The following is a 23,806-nucleotide window of genomic DNA, read 5'->3' as shown; positions in this document are numbered from 1 at the left end:
AGGCCATAGAGTATGTGAGTCTTTAGTTCCATGAAATGAAGAGGTTAACTTAGGATATTTTCTCAGTGTTTAGTGCACATTAGATGACTAAGTGGCTTACTAAATAAATGCACACTTACGTGAATTACAGTACATGAATCACCTATAATCATCTTGGAAGTGAATAATCCAAATCCTAACTCAAGTTTAGAGCGGTATACTGAATCCTTAGGGATTGGTAATAATTTATAATTATTCTTCAATAATTCCCACCAAGAAATGCATTTTCTCTTTCCCCAGTACACCAGTAACTTAGTAACTTAGCTTTCTTTCGAAGAAACAGTAACATATATATTTTAAGCTGTTTACTGTCATGGCTTGGAGTATTAGCCCTAAAGTCAGATTGTCTGGGTTAAAATCTTCACTCTCCCTCTTACTAGCTAGGTGACCTTGGGCAATTTATTTAACCTCTAGTAATTTTCGTTTTTTAGTTAAATAAAGATAATAGTACCTCATAGGATTCAAGTGAAGAATACATTAATATATTTAAAGTGACTAGAACAATATTTGACACATGTTAACTGCTCATTAGTTATATTATTGCAAGAGATTTCCTTCAAAGCACTAAACTTTTTCCTTCATCCTCCTGGCTCTATGAACTATCTCATAGTCCGAGAACTGGGTGAAAGTCTTATTACCTGTGTGGTTGCTCAGCTAAGCTCTCTTTTCACCTGTACTGATTTTTTTTTTTGTCATTATATATATAAAACAACTAAGTACAACTGTCCTAGGCAGCCCATCTAATAAGGCCCATCTTATTAGGCCCATTATCAATTAACTACCACCAAAGGTATTTCCAAATTAAGTGTTTTGTTGTTGTTGTTTGGAGGTTTTGTTTGTTTGTTTTTAACCAGGCCAGCCTGCTGTATTTTGCAGCTATTCTCACTTTGTTTCTGGTAGTCTAGAGATGCCTTTTGGCCTTTACTTGCTGGAATCCTGTCATTCCATTTAAACCAAGAAGCTTATTTCGGCTGGGTCTATTTCTATCAGGAATGTCTGAAGAGAATTTTTCCATAAACCCCATTCAAATTTCTGGGATTCTGTTTTTTCTCAATTATATAGCAATCATGCAGAAAAATTAAAAATTCATTTAGATTTATGTTGAAGTTTAGTGATCTGCAGAATTAAATTTATATTTGCTTTTACAATTATCTCAAACCTATATAAAGAGATAAGTTTGAACATTTTTAGAAAGGGATACAGAACAGAGTCAAAAAAGTTGCAGGGCAGGGTGCTCCTCAGGGTGGCGGGTGTGCCCCAGGCCTGGCACAGCTGCCTGGGAGGGTGCTCCTGGAGCACCACCCCATTTCTTTATCTCTGGATGGCTCACCCTGCACTGGGGAGGCATATCCAAGCCAGTAGTCACTACTTAGAGAAGACAGCATATGCAATTAATCTTATTACCAAGGGCATTTAATTATTTGTGAACATTTAAAATTTAACTGTAGTTCCGATTCATGGATCTTCAAAGAAAGCAGAGAAGATAGGATTTACAAAAAGTTCAGGTTTGGGAAGATTTGAAAACTGACACTTTGTGTCCTTTAAAACAGGAGCTGGAAATATAATGGTAATACAATTGGTTCCTACTCTCACAGAACTTAAAGTTTAGTGAGGAAGATAAAACCCAAAAAGCAAATAACAAAGACTTTTTGAGATGTGGTGGTTTCAGCAAGGCCTGTTTCTTTCCTACAGACCTTGTAATTTGGACTACCTCTGCTTTCTAATTTTCGTACATGACTGCCATAACCCTCCACCATATTGACCCTGCTTTAACTTATATCAGTGATACTGGTACAGTAGCTCCAGAAAAATGCTTGCTTGGGGCAATGTTAAATTTCGCCACAGTTTTATGCATTGCTATCATTTATGTTCATTATAAGCAAGTTCATGCTCTGAATTCTGAAGGGAATTGTATCATAAGATTAAACAAAGCTGGCCTTGTACTTGGATTGCTGAGTTGTTTGGGACTTCCTATGATGGCAAACTTCCAGAAAAGAAACATTTTTATTGTTAATGTATATGGAGCTGTGCTCACTTTTGGTATGGGCTCATTATACATATATATTGGTTCAGATCATCCTTTCCTATCGAATGCAGTCCAAAATTTATGGCAAACAAGTCTTCTGGATCAGAGTACTGGGAGTTATCTGGTGTGGAGTAAAGGCGTTTAGCATGCTGACTTGCTCATCGCTTTTTCACAGTGGCAGCTTTGGCACAGTTGTAGTACAGAAACTCCACTGGAACCCCGAGGACAAAAGTTATGTGCTTCACACAATCACTACTGAAGCAGAATGGCCTATATCATTTTTCTTCTTTGTTTTTTCCTGACTCATATCTGTGATTTTTGGAAAATTTCTTACGAATAGAATCCAGTTTATATGGATTAACCCTCTACGACACTGCCTCTTGCCTTATTAACAATGAATGACCATGGCTACTTTCCAGAGATTTATGATGAAAGGATAAAATATTTCTATGATGAAATGATTCTCAGGGATTGGGAAAATATTCATAAAAGTTGCTTATTCTGCTCTGAAATTTTCAACCAATTAATCAAGGCTGACAGTGACATTGATGGGTACTAATAATCAAGAGACATGAATTAAGCCATTTGGTAAGTTATTTTAAATGATATCTTCAAGAGGACCATGTAAAAATTTTTATGCCTATACTTTTTTATCCCAAGAAATAAAACCAAAGCATTATAAAACAATGTTTAAATATATATTTATGTTTTTATTTTAGCTCAGTCACCTTGAGACAAGTTAGGGATTTGAACTTGTCATTCTCTTTCTGTATACCACCAGGAAAAGCAGCCACACCCAATGCGGTCCTGCAATTTCTCATGAAATTTAAATATCCTGTTGTATAGTGTTTATTCACTCATCTTAAGCCTTGACTTCAAAGTGCAAATCATTCCAGGTGATCACAAATGATGAATCTTATTTCCATGGACCGGCAAATCTCATCCCTGGTTATTAATTGGATTTTCCTATATTTACCTGTAACTGAGACAAATATTTGATCCCAGAGTATTTCTATTTTCCTAAATTTCTACTCACTGCCATTACAGCTTGTTACCAGTTGCTAGCTTATTCAGGATTTTGGGTTGCAAACAATCCAAAGCGACTTGGGCTGATTTAAAGAGAAATGTAATTTGTAGATTTTATCTGAAGTTCAGAGGAAAATTCAGAGAAAGCTAAAGAACCCAGGTTTATAAAATGAACAGAAATGAAGGGAATGCTGACATTCAGAGCCATCTTTAAGATCACATCCTAGAAGCATCATAAAACTAAACACTGGATGCCATTTTTGGCGGAGCTTTTTTAGAAATATGTCTGTTGCTGCCCAGACTACAGCTTGACCACAACTAATGTGGATTTTCTATTCCTCACTTTTTCATGTCACTAGAGAGGTAGGCAGAATAGTAGTCCCCAAATATGTTCATATCCTAACCCCTGGGACCTATCATGGCAAGATAAGGAAGAATTAAGGTTGCAATTGAATTAAGGTTGCTAAATCAACTAATCTTGAGATGAGGAAATTAATCTAAATTATCCTGTTGAGCCCAGTGTAATTATAAAGGTCCATATAAGTGAAAAAGGGAAGCAGGAGAGCCAATGTCAGTGTGATACAATATGAAAAAAACTTGACCAAATATATCTGGCTTTGAAAATGTCTAAATTTAGAACTCCAGTAATTTAATTTTGTTAATGCATAATGAAGATTGGCTTTCTTTCTGTCTCTCTGTCTCTGTTTCTCTGTTTTCATTTCTCTCTGTGTTGTCTCTCTCTCTCAAATATTTATGTAATATATGACATATATTTACATACTACATAAAATATTTCTAGAAAGATGTAGAAGAAACTGTTAACATTGGTTGCCTCTAACATGGAGAATAAATGGACTAAGTTTTGACATTTGACTGATGAAATTTTTATCTTTGAAAGTATTATTATTTTTATAAACCATATACAGTGAGCAAATTTCAAACACAAAGTCAAATGGACAAGATGATGCTATTTTTCTTTACAGTAACTAAAAGAATAAGAACTTGATGGTGGAGAAGGGGCCGACCCAAGATGACAATAAGAAAGTGTGTAGAGGTGGTAGAAAAAGCCTAAACTTGCAATGATTTTTAATAATAATGTCCGTTGCCTACCCTGTTTACAACCTGATAAATCACCAACATTTTCCTCCCTGATTACTTCCACTTTGGGGACCACATGATTTATTATGTTACTATTTCCAGGGATTGACTCAAATAGAATGGCTTCATTTTTCAATATGCCTCAGGAGTTCCACTAAATATGATCTAAAAATCTGTAATTTCTTCACTGGGCATTATCTCTGTTCCGAATATTGGTTATATTATCTCACATTTTGAAGATCACTGCATTATTAAGCTAGAGAGTTAGAATTCAATATTCTTTTTCAAGAAAATCACTAGAGTTCCTGAGTGTAAACATGCATTTGTTATATCTATGAAAAGTGACAAAAACCAGGAATGTTTCATTATGATATTTTATTATGGGTGTCTGTAAGAAAAAAAGATCAACAACCACATACAAGCTTACAAGTTAAATTTCAACACATTCTCTGTGTCATTGTGACAAATCAGCCCCATAATTTTTGTTGTTATTGTTGTTGTTGACTTTTACACGATGAAGGGACATAGTCCTCTGAAGCGACATGCCAATAAATCTTTTTGACAGGAGACATGTACAGATGGTGTGCATTTGTATTTTGAATGAAAGGCAACAATTCTGACCTAGAGTTTTAAAAGTGAAAGTACATTAGCACCATAACATGTGTCTTTAAAACCTTCCCAAATATTGATAATCTTGATAATTATAGCAATGACAAGAAAAAGCACCTTTAAAAGCAGTTGATATCCAAGATTAAAATAATTGTGGATTTTAAAATATTTCTTTAAATTCTTGCACTACAGTCTACTTTTTTGTACAAATATTTTTAAAAATTAATCAATTAAATTCTTGAGTTTTTCCAATATGTACAAATTTTTTTTTTTTTTTAATCTTCTGGAAACTTAGAGAATTCATCTGTGTTTCTGACCAGGTTGAGGTAGTTGAAGCAGGGAGGTCTTTTCAAATTTCATGTTTGACTCTTTCAGAAAGAAAGGTTATCTTTTAATGGTAAGCATAGTCATTGCTCTGCAAATGGGCTAGGATTCAAAGAATTTAACACAGTGTTATTGTAAGAGTGTTGAAGTTTATTTATTATAGCACCACTGAGACATTTTGAAATTGAAATTGGTAAAAAAATAGAACAAAAAGCATTTGAACTGTATTTGGTGTAACAGCAAAAAAAAAAAGTATCTTTTTTAGTCAAATTATACTTTTTCCAAAAATTTTGGAAATAAATAACTGGAATTTAGTTGGTCACTTGTACTGGTTGACAAGATTAGAACAAAAGGAACACATATGGAGTGTGAAATTTTTGCTGGGGTTTCAGATAGAGTTTGGTTTATAAAAAGCAAACAGGGCCAATGTCCACACCGAATTCTTGATCAGGACCACCAATATCATAGGGTGCGATATCTATAATAGGTAGTCTCACAGCCTTGCGTGTTCGATATTCGAAGACTGTTTTGCCCCATTCCCCAGTGTGTTTCTGTAAAAAAAAAAAAAAGAGCAAAAAATGTAAGTGTTCATGACATTACAATTATATTCATGTGCTGCTTAACAAAGAGGATACCTTCTGAGAAATGTATCGTTAGGCAATTTCATTGTTGGGCAAACATCATAGAGTGCACTTACACAAATGTAGATGGTACAGCCTGCTACACATCTAGGTTACACAGTATAGCCTAGTGATCCTAGGCTACAAACCCATACAGCATGTTACTGCATAAGATGATATAAGATTGATTAAGTCAAACACAAGAGAAAATGATGCAATCAAGAGATGCAGTAAGTGTGAGATGTATGAGGCTGCTGATGGTGTAACATGGCTTACTGTTTTACAGCAAACTTCTTTTAATAAATAGAAATAGTTAAATTCATAATAATGATAAAAAGTGTGGTGTAGTAAATACATAATCCAATAACATCATCATTTATTATCATTATCAAATATTATATACTGACCGTATGTAATTATATGTGCTATACTTTTATATGACTGAAAGCTCAGTAGGTTTGTTTACATCACCACAAACACATGAGTCATGCAGTGTGCTACAACCTCATGAACAACAACCTACAATGTCACTAAGGTGATAGGAGTTTTTGGCTCCATTATAATCCGATGGGAACGCTGTCATTTACATGGGCTGTCATTGACCCAAATGTCATTATGTGGTACATAACTGTACTTAGACTCTTGTAATGGACCAAGAGTTTTTAAAAAATTGTTTGAAAGAAGTTGCCAATTTGCCATGCTATCTTCCAAACATATGGAGACCTGCTCCACTTCAAAGCTATAATCCTCCCAGTTGATAATCTATATCATAAATGAAAAGGCTTATAGAACTTCAGGGTAAACCCAGCAGGGAGATTTTCATGGCCAGCCCATTCTCAGAAGTCCTGGTCATTGCTACCAGGTATATAGTTCATTTACTAAGAAGTGGAAGAAGGTTTTTCACAATGGAATTTGTTAATATTAAAAGTGAATTCTCTGTTCATAAATGATAATAACAAAAAATAGATTTAAAGTTAACCTTTAAAATGAAAAACAAAGCAGAGATTTTAGATTGTGTCTATATGATGGCTATTATGCAGAATATATAGTAACCATATAAATTATCTAATAAAGTTTATATTATGGATTTAAATTTCAATTGCTTTCATTTCAAATGCTTTTTACCTGGAGGTTGAGAAAATATATTCATTTTTTGTGATATTGAACATGCCGTGCAGTGCATCAATAGATTCTATATAACTCACACCAAATGCCTTCTTTTGTTCACTCTCATTATTTTTATTTCTTCTTTTTAAAATAGTGCAATTAAACTAGAAATTCTGAGCTCATTATGATTCTTGCTTATAAAAATGTTACTTACAGTGCAACCATCCTCCAGAACTGCATATGTGAATTTACTATTTCCTTCGGCCTTGAATTCACCTTCATTTGACCCCATCAGCCTCAGGGCTTTCTTTACATTCCCACTATCATGATCCATGTATGCAATGCTGTTCTTGCAGTGATATGTGATGTTCTGGGAAGCCCGGCTGGAGAGAAGTCTGAGGAATGCCAGCTGGACATCAAGGATATCTTCAGGAAGTTCAGGATTGCCATAGCTAAACTGTAACAGAGAACAAATAAAACCGATTAAACATTTTGGTTGCAACTGTGTATAAGGGATTCACACAGTATAGTTTGTCATTGTAATATAGGTTGTTCACGTTTTATGTATGAATATTTTAGATATGAATATTTTTATTAAAGTATAGTTGACATTCAACATATTAGTTTCAGGTTTACAACATAGTGATTCTGCATTTGTATACTTTATGATATGATCATCTTGGTAAGTCTATTAACTATTTGTCAATATATACATATATTTTTATTGCATGTATAACAAACATTAATTCTAGAGTAAAAAAGAACTTAAGAATTGAAAGAAAAATGGTTGTATACAAAAAATTATTCAATGTAGCTTAATTCTTGAGAAACAAATTTAAAAAGTTATAAAAGTAGACACCTGAATATATATAATCATTTGGGTTCTTCCTTTTATTAACTAACTTTGCTTTGTGATGAATAAATAGGAGGAACCAAGAAATTCAGGTAGGTAGGGATGACTAAGTGAAAAAAAAAAAAATGATATAACCTTTCTTACCTGAAAACCACCATCCATGGTTTCTCCAAACCAAACATGTTTCTTCTCAGCACCAGAATCTGTCCACCAGTTTTTACGAGGAATAGTCAAAGGACTGGCATTTATGCATGTTTCCCCAGTTTCCATATTACAAAATACTTTAATAGCATCCATCTTGCAGCCTTGGTTAGGATCAACCCAATATAATCCTGTATAGTCACAAAAAAAGACAATAAAAATTGCTTATAAACTCCATTAACAAATTTGGACCAGAATGAATTTGTTCATTTGCCTAGTAAAACATTCATAATGTTGACTGTTAATGTATTTGTATTTTATGTATTTATATTTAATAGTATAGCATAACACAGAAACTTATAGATTAAAATTATTGAGATAAAAGAATTAGAAAATTAGAAAGCACTGAATTAAAAAAATAACATCTTAATATTGAACAATGAAGATATATCAAGCCAAGATCTTTTGATTATTGTATTGTATTTGCTAAAATCTCTTTTTTTAAAGTTGAATACTTATTTAATACGGTTTTACTTAATAATGTAAGCTCTTTGTCTAATCTAGGTTTTATGCCAACAAGCCTAAACCTAAAGTCCCCATGACTGATGATTGTCGTCTATTTAAGTAATTTCCAGAAACGACTCCAAGGCAATGTTCCACGTCAAGATATTTAAGAGCTTGAAATAATTTTGCCTTTCAGAATGAATTAATCCAATATGTGCAAAACTATATACTATTACATTATTCAATTGAATTCCACATAATATTCTGCTTTTTTATTTAATTGTTTGAAAATTTTAATAATTGTATTTATTACAAAAATTAAATTGCAATAATTTAATTGGAAATTATATCTGCATCAAATTACATATATTTGATCCTGAGAACACAACACTATTGCTTTATCACTCAAATAACTTTGTGATGATGTGCAAAAACGCACCAAACTTTGATTTGTTTTAAAATTTCTACAAAACTGTCTTTAAATTGCCCTACCTTTGGAATATTTTGAAGTTATTCACATTACATTTTAAGTACACCTGTACAATTCATGTTTTCTTTCTCACAATGTCACATAATTTTAATTCAACTAACCTTAAGAACTGTTTCTGCTATAAAGTATTTTCCATTTACAGTAAACTTTCCTCTTCCCTAAATTCTAATATAAGCAGTTTTCTCTGTAATCCTGTTGCCAGGAATGTGAATAATTCCCCAACATACCACTCTTGAGTTCAGGATGGCAGAATTTCAGGTCTCGGCAGTTCCGAGCAGGGTTTTTGCGTGAACCATCAGGACTAATGATGCTTTCTATTTGTCCATTGACCGATTTGAGTGAAGTCATAATTTCTTCAGTGTTGATTTTGAAATCCATTGGTTCATCTCCATAATATGGGGCAAAACCACCAGCTTTTTCACCTCCAGCAACACCGAGGGCAGCAGCTCCACCACCACAGCATGGACCTGGGGCACCAGGAGGTCCAGGAGGACCCGGTTGTCCTGGGTGGCCTGGGGATCCCTAGGAAGTATAAGAACATACATCACTGAGATGTACTTGTTTGGTCTCCACTGGAAGAATATGTGGCTAGCTCAAGAAAATGTGTTAAAGACAATTAATACCTTGTGACATTATAATTATTCTAACAAAGTTTTATTTGAATTGCTTTGCGATCAAATGATAACCAATTTGTAATAACTAATTCATTATCACGAAAGTTATTGCTCCAATGTGTAAGAATCAGTAGTGTTAGCATACAAATTTTACTCGGTCACATTTCCTTCTGTATAAATGTTGTCAGCAATTTTAATGCTGACATGACAGAGGGGATATGATCAGGAAACCTAGATTCTGATTTCAGATTTGTCATTGATTTTGTGTCTTTGGGCTGATCACTTAACTATTTGTGTTTCAGTTGTCACGTGTATAACTTGTGGAGGTAATAGTTTTTATTCCACTGACCCCAAATGTGTGATATAGGACAGTATTAGGAATGATGGTATTAGCAGCAAAACAGAAATCATGGAAGCTATTTGAGGAGTAGAATGTACTACATACTTACAAATTATAATAATCATAGTTGAGAGACACTTGTGCAAGATCGACACTTGTGCAAGGTCAACACTTGGCAGAGTTCATTTGGTTAAATTGGTTTATGTCTGATATAACTGCTCTCTGAACCTGTTAAAAAGGGTTTTTCTCCTATTGTAGTGTGATGGAGAAAGTCTTAATATGGTGGAGAATGTTTTAAAGTCATTGTTCATTTTCTAAATCACGTTGGGTGATTAAATTATGTTTAACTCAGTATCTTAGAATATTGCAAAGCGTTTCTGAAAATGTGAAGTTATGGCAAATTAAACACACGTACTGGTAAGTGACGTCTTACCTCAGATCCTCTTTCACCTCTGTTACCTCGAGGCCCTGGTGGTCCAATGGGGCCTGGATGTCCACTTGTTCCATCTTTGCCAGGGGGTCCACTAGGTCCTACAGGTCCCTAAAAAATTATCATAATATCACAATGCTAGAATACCTTCCTTCAATGCAAATAGTTAAAAGTATGGATCTTCCAATATCTTTTTGTGGTACTTACTCTGGGTCCTGCAGGGCCTGGACTACCGATTGCACCTTGGTGACCAGCAGGACCCTGAAAGGAAAGGAAGGGTGAATGTGAATGAAGACTTTAAAAACATTAGGAGACTGTATATTCAATATCAGATCAAGAAAAGTGGAGACCATGATAAAATATAATTTCTTTTTTCTTTACTCTCCCCATTGTCTCATGCCAAGTACTATCGCAGATAAGCTCTTGAATCCATTTCTCATTTCTTTTGACATGTTTTTTTAGAGATGAACACATTCTACTATCAGGCTCTAAGATTTGCCTTTTTCATCAATTAAAATGCATTGAAGGGGATTTTCTAACAAAATGGATGCACTTACTGGAGAACCTGGGGAACCTGGGCTACCAGGGAATCCTCGATGTCCTTTGATGCCATTAGAACCACGTTCACCTGTTTCACCTTTGTCACCACGTGGGCCTTGGGGACCCTTTGCAAATAAATATCAAATTAAGATCATATACACACATGCACATTGGAAAAACAAAATAGAATTTATACCAATTAATTCCATTCTATTAGCTAGAAATCCTTTCACCAGACACTGCATACATAGAGTAATAAAGATTGTTATTATGGTTGTTGTGATTTTGGACTGATAATTACATGGAACCCCAATAATTGATGTGTATATCCTTGGCCCCAAGGAACTTTTGGATCTTGAATTGCTTTCTATATAATTGAAGGAAAGTTTAAATTCTGTTCCACAGCTATGTATTTTGTCATTCCATTTTCTTGAGTATGCCAGAAAATAGCATATTTCTTATACTGCCGAATGAATTAAAAAAAAAAAAAAAAAAAAAGACTTACAGCAGGACCTCGGACACCAGCAGGACCTGGAGCACCAGTAGGGCCAGCAGGGCCCTAAAATAAAAATAAACAAATAAACAAACACTCAAGGAATTGTTCATTTATTGGTATAGCTTTGTTTGATTTAAAAGTTAATGATTTCATTGTGAGTTAGTATCATTTTCTCTTTCAAAGCCCATTCTTTGCTTACATCTTTACCAGAGGTTCTAAGCAGAAAAGCTGAGGAAGTCCTGTTAATTCAGCCTTACATTTACCCGGTGAATATACACTTGGTCTGATTAATACCATTTTGAATTTTAGTAATGAATTCTTCATTGACTACTGCCATAAACTTCTCATACATCTTTATTACCACAGTTCCCTATGGAATGACTAGCATAAAAACTGTAAAATAAGTGATAGTACATCTTTTAGTTGACAGATATAACATTCTATCTTCTATCTCCTAATCTCTTTATTACAGAAAATAGGCAAGTAAAGAAAGATGGTGCTTATTAGAACTCACAGTTTCTCCTCTGTCACCACTCTTTCAAGATGGACCGACAGGACCAGGTGGGCCTGGATGACCAGGAGCACCAGGGGCACCAGGAGAGCCATTTTCACCACGATCACCCTGCAGACAAATTCACAGATCCAAAATAAATATGATCAGCAGTTATTGTTTTAATTACACAAGCCTGTTGTACATGTGTTTGTTATACCTTGCTACCAGGAGCTCCATCTCGGCCTGGCAGACCATCTGATCCAGGGTTTCCCTAATGAAAGGAAAAAAAAAAAAAGGAGAAAAGAAATTAATCTTTTTAGTACTATTCAAATACCATCTAAGCCATGTTTTTTTCAATGGGAGTGATATCATCTTAAAGAAGGTAGAGTTGGTTCTTGGGAGAGAAAAATCTTAGATATTACAATGGGTGTGGCTCTTCAAAGGGCGACAGTACCTAAATTCAGTATGTATCAGGGGTACTAAAATTTCATGGAGCTAGACAAGGAGAAATAAGAAAAAAATATCTAAAGGGATTCTTAGGAGGGAGATAATAAATAAAAGCTTGACAAACAGTTGTTTAAGCTGATAATGGATAGCTACAATTTAAGAAAAGACTAACCACAGAAAACATGCAGTACATTTCACCCAGAGAAATGCTGTAAATTGAAATCTCTCCACCCACAACTTGTTTCTTTATTTCGCTAAAGATCATATTATTCTCCATGAACAATCATTCATTGGGTAAATATTAATGAACATGAACATCTAAAGTTTGTTTTAAATTGTAATAGAAAGAAGACCTGTTTTTAGAGAAGGAAGGAGAACTTTAGCACATTGTAGTGTTTACACTCTTAGACATTAAGGCCCAATTTGACCTTTGCTTAAATAAGTTATCAAGTACAACCTGGCTGATTGTATATTTCCTAAGAGATAATACTTACATCTCGTCCAGGTTCACCAGCTGTACCAGCCAAACCAGGAAGACCTTGGGGTCCAGGAGGACCACGTTCTCCATTTTGACCACTAGGTCCTGGTTTCCCACTTTCACCCTGTGTAAAAAATAAGACATTTCTTAACTTAAGAGATTGATTAATATAATATTATCATATGTCTTTATTTCTCAGAGAAAAACCTGTTTAATTCAATTTCTATTGAGTTTGTTCCTAAAACTGTACCCACCATAGGGAAAAAGCTTTGGAGAAGCAAGTGTCTTTTCCAACTTGCCCAATGACCCTGGATACCAGAGGGCTGAGTAATCACACCAATTATCATATTTAGAATACATTCTAATACGAGACATATAAATAGACATGGCTATTGTACGAAAAAAATAATGAAACTATAGGTTTATGGTGGCCACTACAACTAAGTTACATTGAACATTTATTTGGCCCTACCTAAAGAATGTACATTTACTAGATTTGTTTATATAAGCTGAATACACTTAAATGTTATATTGTATTTTCACTATAATGTTATTTGACATTTAGTTTAAAGAGATGCTTGGAGTGTCAAACCATGAGCCTTAATAAAAAAGAATTTTATTGTCCCTTCGCTGGATAGATATTTAAGATGCTAACCACTAGAATGTTATAGTAATATTAATGAAAGAAGATTAAAAGTGCAAAATGAATTGAGGTGATAGATAATTGCTAGTAATTAAGGGCTTTCATAGGTCTATTAGTTGATATTATTTCCCTCTTTAAAACTCACTGTAGAACCAACAATGCTCACAAGTTTCCTAACAGAGGCATTTGAAATGACAAGGTATTTTCCTGTGATATCAATTTATTTTGTGTTTCTGTTCAAGGCTGGTCTATGACGTGCATTGTTTTTGTGCTCTGGAGCCTTGTAATAACATGCATGCTTTCTGAAACTGTGAAAATATCAAGAATTTGCATCTATTACAGGAAAACTTGTTCATTCCGTTTTTGCTATGGTTAAGTGATCTCTAAAGGCTATCAAGGAAAACAAAATTCCAGTGACACAAACATTGCTATGCTCACCTTAACGCCTTGTGGGCCAGGGCTTCCTCTAGCACCTGGCATGCCTGGAGGTCCTGCCAGACCCCGTGCTCCGGTAATCCCTGCAATTCCAAGTGGACCTGGAGCCCCCTGTTGTGAGAGATAATAAAGCCTCAGTTCTTTATGTGACTATATTCTCCTCTATTTAATTTATGATTAAAAATAAAACAGTATTGTCAATCAATAGAGCAACGAATCTACTCACTGGAGGGCCCTGGGCGCCAGGTGATCCCTTTTCACCTGGTTGACCAGCATCGCCTTTCGGTCCAGACACCCCAGGGCTGCCAGGAGCACCATTGCTACCAGGTGGACCTGGGGGTCCATCCTTGCCTGGAGCACCGCTGGAGCCTGGAGGGCCTGGGTTACCCTACAAAGAGATGTTTGAAATTTGAGTATTTTATAATAAAAAAATTAAAAATATCTTCCCTCTTTTACCTTCATTCAAATAACTTTACAAGGGATTTAATACAAAGAAATATAGTAATGTGTGTTTCTCACCCTATGCATTTGTGAGTGTTCTTTATGAAATATGTGGTGAAAAATCCTTTAAATAGTACTTACATTACTACCAGGAGGACCAGGAAGACCACGGCCGCCAGGGAAGCCAGCAGCACCCTGTGACATGATAACATATTTTATATAGTTAAGCAGAACAAATAACCACTATGAACAAATTTAAAAATGTGGTAGGATCTGCTTTCTACTCTGGGTCACTTATGGTTTGTTGTTTTCTTTTGGAATTTACATATAACTCATATATGAGTTAGTGATTATAATTTTTATACTCTTTTTAAGGATCTAGTGCTTTCAAAGCAGTTTTATACAGATCGATATTAATTAATTAGTTCTTTTCAAAAATAGTTGAGGATTAATACTTACAGGACCACCAGGACTGCCACGTTCACCTTTGACACCTTGGGGACCAGGGGGACCCTAAACGAAATGGAGGTGAAAATGGTTTATGAGAATAGTACCAAAATCACATTTTTGGAGAAGCATTAAGCCGTGCAAACAGGAACTCTATTTATTGTGATAATCATTTTGCAATATGCACATATATCAAATCATTCTGTTGTACACTTTAAACTTATACAATGTTATACGTCAACTATATTAAAAAAAAACTGAAAAAACAACCTACAATAGAAGTAAAAACCTGTAGCAAAAAAGCTATAAAAAAAAAAAAGTAACTCTATGAAGAAGTTAAAATAACTTGATTGACTTTATATTCTAGACTGTTGGAGCCGAGCTTCAAACTCAGAACTATATTCCTATGAAGACTGTACTTGTCACCATGACAAGCCCTATCAGTATGACATATTAAATTCCTTCAGTGACCTAAGTGCTTTCCAGCTTAGCGAATACTCACAGCAGGCCCAGAACCGCCAGGGGGTCCTGCAAGCCCAGGAGGACCTCCTTCGCCTTTCTCACCAGGAGCGCCTCTTTCTCCTTTACCACCAGGCTCACCATTCTGTCCCTGTATGCAGAAAAAAAATGGCCCGTGAGCTCTCATATTTCATAATACACTTGGCTCAGCATTATTTTTCTTCAGAAAATAGAATTCTTCAGGAGAAGGGATGTTGAAATCAAATCAGAAAAGAGGCTCTTAGAAGACATGGCAAAACAAAGTCAATCATAATATTCCCCTGATAAAAGAATATTAAGAAAGCACTAGATGTGCATTATTTGTCATAAGGGAGAAAGTCTCTCCAAGGATTGTGCATTTGAAAGTGAGCCTCAGTAACATCATTTGAGAAACACTGGGCTTAGAGCTAATTTTAAAAGGTATCTAAGGAACAAAAGAAACAAACTAACTAAAAGAAAACAGACCCACAGATACAGAGAACAAACTGGTGATCACCAGAAGGGAGGGGAGTTTGTGGGGGCTGGGTGAAAAATGTGAAATGATGAAGAAGTACACATCAGTAGCTACAATACAGCCATAGGGATGTAAAGTACAGCATAAGGAATATAGTCAATATTATCACGGTGGCTGTGTGTTGTGCTGGATGGGTGCTAGAGTGGTCAGGGGGATCACTTTATAAATTATATGGATGTCTGACCATTGTACTGTCTACCTGAAACTACTATAAAATTAAATTAAATTAATTTTTTAAAAACGTATCATTTTATAATGAAAGAACTTTTAAAATTTCAGAGTGCTTTTAAATCTAGGATACATGTTAGCCTCATTAATCTGTCATCAAGGCAGGGCAAGTGTTTTTATCTCCATCTTTTAAAGAATAAGAATAAAGCTAACGTAAAAAAAAAAAAAGGTGCAGGGAATAAGTGGCTGAGGCAGGGCTATATCCAGACTTATCTTATACATCTGCCATTTTTCAACGAGATAGTCATTCTGGGTTGCATGACATATATATTTTAATGTTCATACTTACAGGAGCACCAGGGAAGCCAGCAGGTCCTGGAGGCCCTTGTTCACCTCTCTCACCCTGAAGTAAAAACAACCCTTGTTAGTCATGGAGAAGACATCTTCCCACAGGGTCCACATGTCATAATCTATATCATCTTATCTTTTCTTTAAGAAGGAAATGTGCAAAGGTAACTAACATAGTTTACCCTCTGAAGACTTTACAATTTCTGAACAAAATTAGTAGCGAACAACACCCTAATCATTGATTTTCTACCTCTGACCGTGATATTATTGGCAAGAAAAATAATTTGAGAATTCTTGTGTTTAACACATTTAATTGTATAACATTTAAAAATGTGACAATTTTAAAATATGGTAAAAGGTTGAGAAATTAACAAATAAATCAATAATTGAAAACATTTACTATAGATTATTCCTGTGTCGCAATCCCAGAAGGTAGAGAATTTTAGATCTAGAAGGAACCTTAGGTAAAGGTTCTATAGGTTTAGGAAATACTTACTCATTTATCAATGTATATTACTTGTGTAATTTTTATTTTTTTCAAAACTGTTTAGGAAAGAAAGCATGACAGAAAATTGTTTCTTGTGAATTTTAAATTGAAAAACTTTAACATTTTTTTGCATGTCACATGACTCCTAAAGACAGTATCCCACCATTGAGACGCAGAGCCTGTAGGCGGAATTGTTAGGTGTAAGTAGCCGCTGCCTGTGTGGGGTTAAAAATTGTATAGAAAATGTCTTTAACACTTACAGGGCCACCACGAGGACCAGCTATACCCGGAGGTCCAGGGGAACCACTTTCGCCCTTTAAAAAGAGAAAAGAAAATTAATGCAATCATCCAAAGGCTAAAGACATTTTTTTTATTTCTAAATAGTGTTAGGTGTTACCTTATCTCCATTCTGACCAGCTGGGCCAGGAGGACCAATAGGACCAGCAGGACCCTAAAGAAAATAGAAATATATTTTTAATTTGGAGATAAAAAACATCATTTTTCTAATTAATCAAACAGAGAGCATATAGATATATTATTCATCTAATAAACAAGATAATATAATTTTTTATGGCTTGCATAATATTCTTTTCATTCAATGTGTAAATACTTCAGAGCTCAGTAAATATAAGATTCTATAGAATGGCTGTTAAGGACTAGAAGATTCAATGGAAATTTATTGATTCAGTTTTCTTTCTCTTGCAGAAGGTAAATACAATGTGATATAATATCTTACAGTAGTAACTTAAAAATTAAAATAACTTGCCTTATTCAACTGCTTAATAATTCAAATGTTCCATTTCACTACCCAAAATATCGGTACACATATTAATGTTTTCAAATTGACATTTTCAAATATTAAGTTTTACTTATATTACATAAATAAAATATTAGGATTTTTTAGATGGATGATAGCTTACACCACCTAGACTGTCAAATGTGAAGTATTTATTTCTTTAAGGCAACTACAGTAAATATCGTATCCATGTAATGGCATAGTTTTCATGTTTCTTTAGCATGTTTATTATGTAGATATGACTACATCTAGATGTTTGCTAATGTGACTAGAATTGATTATAATGTTTGTTTTTTTTGAATTTATTTTGAAATAGTTATAGTTCACAGAAGGTTGCAAAGAAGTATACAGGGAATCCTGTGCACCTTTCTCCCAGCCTCCCTCAGACATCTTTCATAACTGTAGTGTAATATCAAAATCAAGAAATTGACACTGGTACAGTCCATAGAGCCTATTCAGGTTTCATCAGTTATATACATTCTTTTTTGTGTATATACCACTTTATATAATTTTATCACATGCAGCCTTGTATAACCACCACCACAATCAAGATACTCAAATGCACAGCACCATAAGACTCTCTTGTATCACCTCATTATAGCTAAAACTGTCTCCCTCTCCCTCATTCCTAACTCCTGACAACCATAAAGCCATTCTGTATCTTTGTATTATGTTATTTCACAATGTTACTTGAATAGAATCATGCAGTAAGTATCTTTTTGATTTGACTTTTCATCTCAGCATGATGTACTTGAGGTTTACATAAATTGTTTCAGTTATCAATACTTCATTCCTTTTTATTGCTAAGTAGTATTCCATGGTATGATTACCACAAAATTACAATGTTCTTTAAAATAAAAAATTTCCTTCATAAGCAGTATTGATTATCTTGGAATTTAGTGACTCGTTATGACTTTAGCTTGTAATCTTTATCATACTTTTGAGATTTTCCCATTCTCAGGTCACTGTTGAACTATCAGGTAGTGAGAGATAGAAATCAGAAGTTTTAACTATCAAACATTTGGGTCTTCTTAACACCTAGAAGGTGGCAGAGTATGGCCTAACTTCTGGGAACAAACAGAAGTTGAGGTGAGGAACTGTTTCCCTCCAAAGTGAGTACTCACCCTTGGACCATCTTTCCCTGGAACACCATCAGCACCTGGACCGCCTGGATCACCCTGTAAATAAAGCCAATGTCATCAGATTAGAAGTATTCTCAATGAAAATCTTCCAGGAAGAGGCTCGACCTTCCAAATTTGCTGTAATGTATACTACAAATAAAATGATAACATTAATTTTGAAAATGGATTGCTTTCCAGCAGTGGTATTTTCTTTTACCTACGAAGTCTGTTTCGTTACATAATTAACAAAAGATAAGTCAGTACCTTGTCACCCTTTGGGCCGGGGCCTCCAGGACCACCTCTTTCTCCAGGCATCCCTTGCAGACCAGCAGTACCAGCAGCACCAGGTGGCCCAGGAGGACCGGCAGGGCCCTGAAATTAAAGAATAAATAGTAAATCACAAGGAAAAGGAATGCATTTTGTAAAATCTAGGTGAATTGAATTAATTATGTGGCATTACCTTTCCTCCTGCAGGACCAGGGGGCCCAGCTACACCTCTAGCTCCTGCGGCACCTGCTGCTCCAGGAGGTCCACGTTCACCAGGGGCACCAGCATCACCCTATAGTAAGAATGTGTAATATCTCTGTTAGAAAACCCTAATGCTAAAAGTAAACCCCAAACACCCTAAATCGTATTATTTTGATGTAGATCGCTAAGTTCTTAACTTATATTTTTGAACAATTTGAAAATTTTTATAGTTATATAGGACATTTGATCAACTGAATAGGAACTGAAAACTTAAAAAGAGTTAGTCTCAACAAGGAAACTTTGACACCTGATCTGATGAGCTAGCTTTGAAACTATTGTTATTATTTTACTCACAAAAGTAAATTTTCAAGTTCTTCTACCAAAAAAGTGCCTTTCTATATAGTATCAAGGTACTGTAAAATCTTTTCTTGTGAAATGTCAGGCCCATGACATTAATATTTATTAATGTCAGAAAACTTGATTTTTCAGATGAAAAGCATATTTAACGTATTCGAAATGCCTTGAGTTACCCTAAGTGTATTCACTAAATGTTTGTAATGTTGTCCTTCTTAAAAAGAGTATTTTGGTGCAATATACTAAAAGTATGTCACCAATTAATTGTTCTATAACATGCTGAAGAAATTAGAAAATAAATTGAAATATTCACCTTGCCTCCTGGAGCTCCAGGTGCACCAGCCTCACCCTTTGGACCCTAGAAGATTGACATTCTATGATCAGGCCTATATCAAAATGCATGTTATATAATGCAAGCAAGATACACACTTGACTTGTTTTCATACTGTATGATTTGTTATATCTTGAGCTATGAACTCTTTCTTTAATTTTTTTATGGTACATTTATTTATTTTATGGTACATTTCAAACTTTTTATGTAATAGTTATGATTGAATAAATTTTTCTTAATGAATATTTCAAAACTAAATATTAAAACTGAGAACATGGCATGAGAAAAAGCAAAAGTTAATAATTGACAAATGGTTACAATTTATTCTTTTGGTTTCTGAGTTTTGAAAAAGTGACAAGCAACTTACTGCTTCACCAGGTTTTCCATTTTCTCCTGGAGGACCACTGATTCCAGCTGTGCCCTACAAAGAATCATATTTGTATTGTGTAATCACTTTAAACATTGTTTACAAAAAAGCTTCTTTTATGTATACTCTTGCAAAGTATTCAAAAAGGTTTTAGTAGTCTTTTTAGAAGTAAAAAAAAAAAAAATTTGTGGCTCTCAAAATCCAATGACAGACATGTGATAATATCTTATGAATCGATGTTCATCTCCTTCTATTCTTTTTGTTGATGTTTATAAAATGAATTGGTGATCATGGCGAGATGGACTTAACTATATAAATTTAAGTTCTTATGAAAATAAATATAAATAAATAGAATTATGTGAACTTAATTACTTTTAAAAAATTATTAATGTATTCATTCTGAAATAGACATAGAAATAATGCCTGTCTATTCACATTGTCTGTCATTTTATTTCAAGGTAGAACACAGACGAGCGAATTTTATGCTTAAGATGAATTATAATCTATTAGTGTCACACACAAAATAAAACAACTGAACTGTCAAGTAACAAATACTACTATCAAGGGAGGTACTAGTCTGGTAAAAGCAGGTGCTTAATGATGATTTAAACAACTAATTCTTACTGGTAATCCTGGTGGACCTGCAGGTCCTGCTTCTCCTCTGTCACCAGCTGCCCCCTAGGTAGAAAAATGTAATGAGATTTTCCATTATAAGATACCTTTCATATTAGGTTAACACGGTTTTTATTTCAGCAGGCTAATAGCTTAATTTAAAAATTAATGGTGTGAAGGAGAGCAGAGTCTGGCCTGTGGAAGGGATGCAAGGAAGACATGTGCAATATAAACTTTACTCTACGTCAGCATTTAGTTGGCTATTTAAATAAACAAACTTCATAATCGCTTTGGTGAACTATTATGATACAGTGTCAGAGATTATGTAATTTCCTAAGTCTTCCCTCTACCCCATTCCCACCCACCTCCAACTCCAATTAATGTGAGTCAACTTACAGTAGGTCCTGGGGGTCCCTGCGGTCCAGTTTCACCATTCTTTCCAGCAGGACCCTAAAAGAAAAAAAAAAATAAAAAAAGCAGTTAGGAAAGCAGAGAGAAGTCATAAGGTTAGAGATAAATGCCTGTATTGTAAGGCTGGAAATAATTTGACGAAAATTACTTACTGGAGGGCCAGGACCTCCAGGGCCACCTCGTTCTCCATTTTTTCCAGGAGCACCCTAAAGAAATGACCAGTACTTATTATTCTCAAATCATCTACTATACTGTTCCCTCAGAGTTTTGATCTGCCTCCTCTACATACACACACGTACATCCACAACCAAAAAATAGTTTCTATAAGTAGATTTCCATAAATGTTGCCACTGTTACCCTAGCACTCTACCAAAATGTGTGTGTGTGTGTGTGTGTGTGTGCGCGTGTGTGTGTGTGTATTTAACGCCTTTCACAAAGTATTTGATTTTCATATATTATTCTGTGCTTTGAAGCAGATATTAAGTTTGGCCATCCCTGCACTCCCATACAGGAAGTAAAAGGTCTTCCATTAATTACTGAAAAAATTAAAAAAGGAACTCACATCATTTCCTTTAGGACCAGGGAAACCCATGACACCAGGCTGACCACGGGGACCAGATGGACCTGGAGGACCTGGACGACCACTTTCTCCTTGACTTCCCTAATGAGAAAAAAATTACATTAGTAGAGGTTTGATAAAAATCTGATCAAAATATACAATATACATATCAAAGCTATAAAACATACATCAAGATGAGGCTCAACCATGCATGACATTATTTACTGGGTTTGTAAAATGAAATATTAAGAAAGTACATACAGGAGGCCCTGGTTTTCCATCGCTGCCTGGTCCTCCTGGGCTTCCGGGCACACCCTGAATTGAAGTCAGTCAGGTGATTTAAAAATAATAATTAAAAAACCCATATATCTATCTGTAAAATTTAGAGATTTTCACATATATGTAGTCCCATATTCGCATATGTTTTTTTCTGCCTATAAAGTATCTTAGTCAAGGGTTCTATTTTCTGTTCTTCAATCTATACTAGCTTAAGTTTTCTTAAAAGAATTTTATTCTATTTCATCGTGAGCCTATAAAAGGTGTAGTCGATTTATGGTGTGTCTTGAATCTTCTTCATTTGTCTTTTATCTTAGTAAATGAGTATTTCTCTTTACCCTCACTCCTGGACCACCAGGGGTGCCATCTCGGCCAGGTTCTCCAGGAGCTCCTCTGGGCCCTGCAGGGCCTGGACCACCACGCTCCCCAGCAGGACCCTACACGGTGAAATAAATCAACAAATATGTAAAAGAACCTTCGCTGATCTAGACATTGACAATATGTAGGTTACAATTAGACATCTTCATTTGGTCTCTTACAGAGAGTTGGTGTGTTGCAGACATGCTCAGTATATAATCACTGTTACCTATTAGCTTGGAATGTCATACTGGAAATGTTTTGAGGCAACTTTAACAAATATCACACTCTTTAAAAAGTAATATTTAGTGGGCTTAACAATATATTTCTCTGCATATAAAGTCAAATATCTTTGATGGTATAAAGTCAAATTTGTATAGAACTTTAAAGTTTTAAAAAAACTTTCAGGCATCTTAGTTCATCTAATTCTTGCAGTGAGGCTGAGATAAATAATTTCCAATTGATAGGTAAGTTAAAGGATTCTCATTGAGGTTAAATGACTTGCTTTAGTTACAAAGCTAGAAAAATGGCTGAGCAGTGGCTGGAATAATTGTTTTACATTGGGAATTTTTTAAAACTCTAATATATTTCTTTTAAAATTTTAGGTTTTAATTAATGGAGAAACGTATAGAAGAATATACCTACTTGTAGTACTCTTATTTTTGAAAATAGATACTAAATTTTCTACCTTTTCTCCTGGAGCGCCGTTTGCTCCAGCAGGCCCTCGGAATCCAGGTACACCCTGGAAATAGTGAAAAGCAAATATTTCAGTCCAAAGCATTAAAAATTTTTATAATTCTTGAGTGAGAATAGAGATATTCTCATGTTATAAAGTTCTTCAAAACAATATTTAGGATTGGGTACTCAAGAAAAACCATGGCTGCCTCACCCTGAAGGTGAAGTTCTATGTGGGCAATAGTGATGTCATTTCCCATTTAGATGCCCATGAAAAACATACCCTTTCTCCTGCAGCTCCTGGAAGTCCATTTGCACCAGGTTCTCCAGGAGAGCCGTCTTTGCCATCTTCACCCTTAGGTCCTGGAATACCTGGAGAACCACCTTCACCCTAAAGAAGGATGCCCATAAAGGAATAATGCCTGAATCAGATTGCAAAATTTTTACCTGTTTACTTTCTAATTGTTTGATATTTTTCCAAAAGATAACCAAATCTGTTGGGGTAATACTTACACGTTCACCACGTGGTCCTGGCTCTCCTTTGGCACCATTCTTACCGGGTTCACCCTAAATGAAACAAAATCCTGATTTAAAAACAGGGAGAATAGACTAACAAAATTATCACCACTAACATTCAATTATAAAATGAGTGAAATCAACATAAATTCAAGCGCACAAGAATAAAAATCTTCTATTTATATTTTTGTTGTGAAAATTAAACCACACTTTTCAGGCAACAAAGGAAAAATAGGCCACTTACTGCAGCACCTCGCTGTCCAGGAGCACCATTGGTACCAGCTGGTCCTGGAGGACCCCGGGCTCC

General features: G+C 35.0%; 1 protein-coding gene and 1 pseudogene across 1 annotated transcript in view; one reads left to right on the top strand and one right to left on the bottom strand.

Moving 5' to 3' along the window:
- Positions 1-1,693: 1,693 nt before the first annotated feature.
- On the top strand, positions 1,694-2,494 carry LOC102882089 (annotated as a pseudogene).
- A 2,938-nt stretch (positions 2,495-5,432) lies between these two features.
- COL3A1 (collagen type III alpha 1 chain) overlaps positions 5,433-23,806 on the bottom strand; it is a 38,718-nt gene continuing 20,344 nt past the window's right edge. Inside the window, 34 exon segments of the mRNA XM_006921276.3 lie at positions 5,433-5,673; positions 7,064-7,306; positions 7,847-8,034; positions 9,065-9,359; positions 10,225-10,332; positions 10,429-10,482; positions 10,779-10,886; positions 11,267-11,320; positions 11,772-11,879; positions 11,968-12,021; positions 12,692-12,799; positions 13,757-13,864; positions 13,980-14,141; positions 14,336-14,389; positions 14,654-14,707; positions 15,144-15,251; positions 16,171-16,224; positions 16,917-16,970; positions 17,054-17,107; positions 18,577-18,630; positions 18,838-18,945; positions 19,034-19,132; positions 19,709-19,753; positions 20,094-20,147; positions 20,718-20,771; positions 21,102-21,155; positions 21,269-21,322; positions 21,679-21,777; positions 21,937-21,990; positions 22,290-22,388; positions 22,997-23,050; positions 23,267-23,374; positions 23,497-23,550; positions 23,744-23,806. The exon segment at positions 23,744-23,806 is cut by the window's right edge and continues 25 nt beyond it. Coding sequence (XP_006921338.1) covers positions 5,527-5,673; positions 7,064-7,306; positions 7,847-8,034; positions 9,065-9,359; positions 10,225-10,332; positions 10,429-10,482; positions 10,779-10,886; positions 11,267-11,320; positions 11,772-11,879; positions 11,968-12,021; positions 12,692-12,799; positions 13,757-13,864; positions 13,980-14,141; positions 14,336-14,389; positions 14,654-14,707; positions 15,144-15,251; positions 16,171-16,224; positions 16,917-16,970; positions 17,054-17,107; positions 18,577-18,630; positions 18,838-18,945; positions 19,034-19,132; positions 19,709-19,753; positions 20,094-20,147; positions 20,718-20,771; positions 21,102-21,155; positions 21,269-21,322; positions 21,679-21,777; positions 21,937-21,990; positions 22,290-22,388; positions 22,997-23,050; positions 23,267-23,374; positions 23,497-23,550; positions 23,744-23,806 — 3,168 coding nt within the window. The 3' untranslated portion in view covers positions 5,433-5,526.

The sequence above is a fragment of the Pteropus alecto genome, unplaced genomic scaffold (genome assembly GCF_000325575.1).
Source record: "Pteropus alecto unplaced genomic scaffold, ASM32557v1 scaffold3, whole genome shotgun sequence".
Lineage (NCBI taxonomy): Eukaryota > Metazoa > Chordata > Mammalia > Chiroptera > Pteropodidae > Pteropus > Pteropus alecto.
The sequence above is the reverse complement of the archived record's forward strand: the minus strand, read 5'-3'. Positions and strand labels throughout refer to the sequence as shown.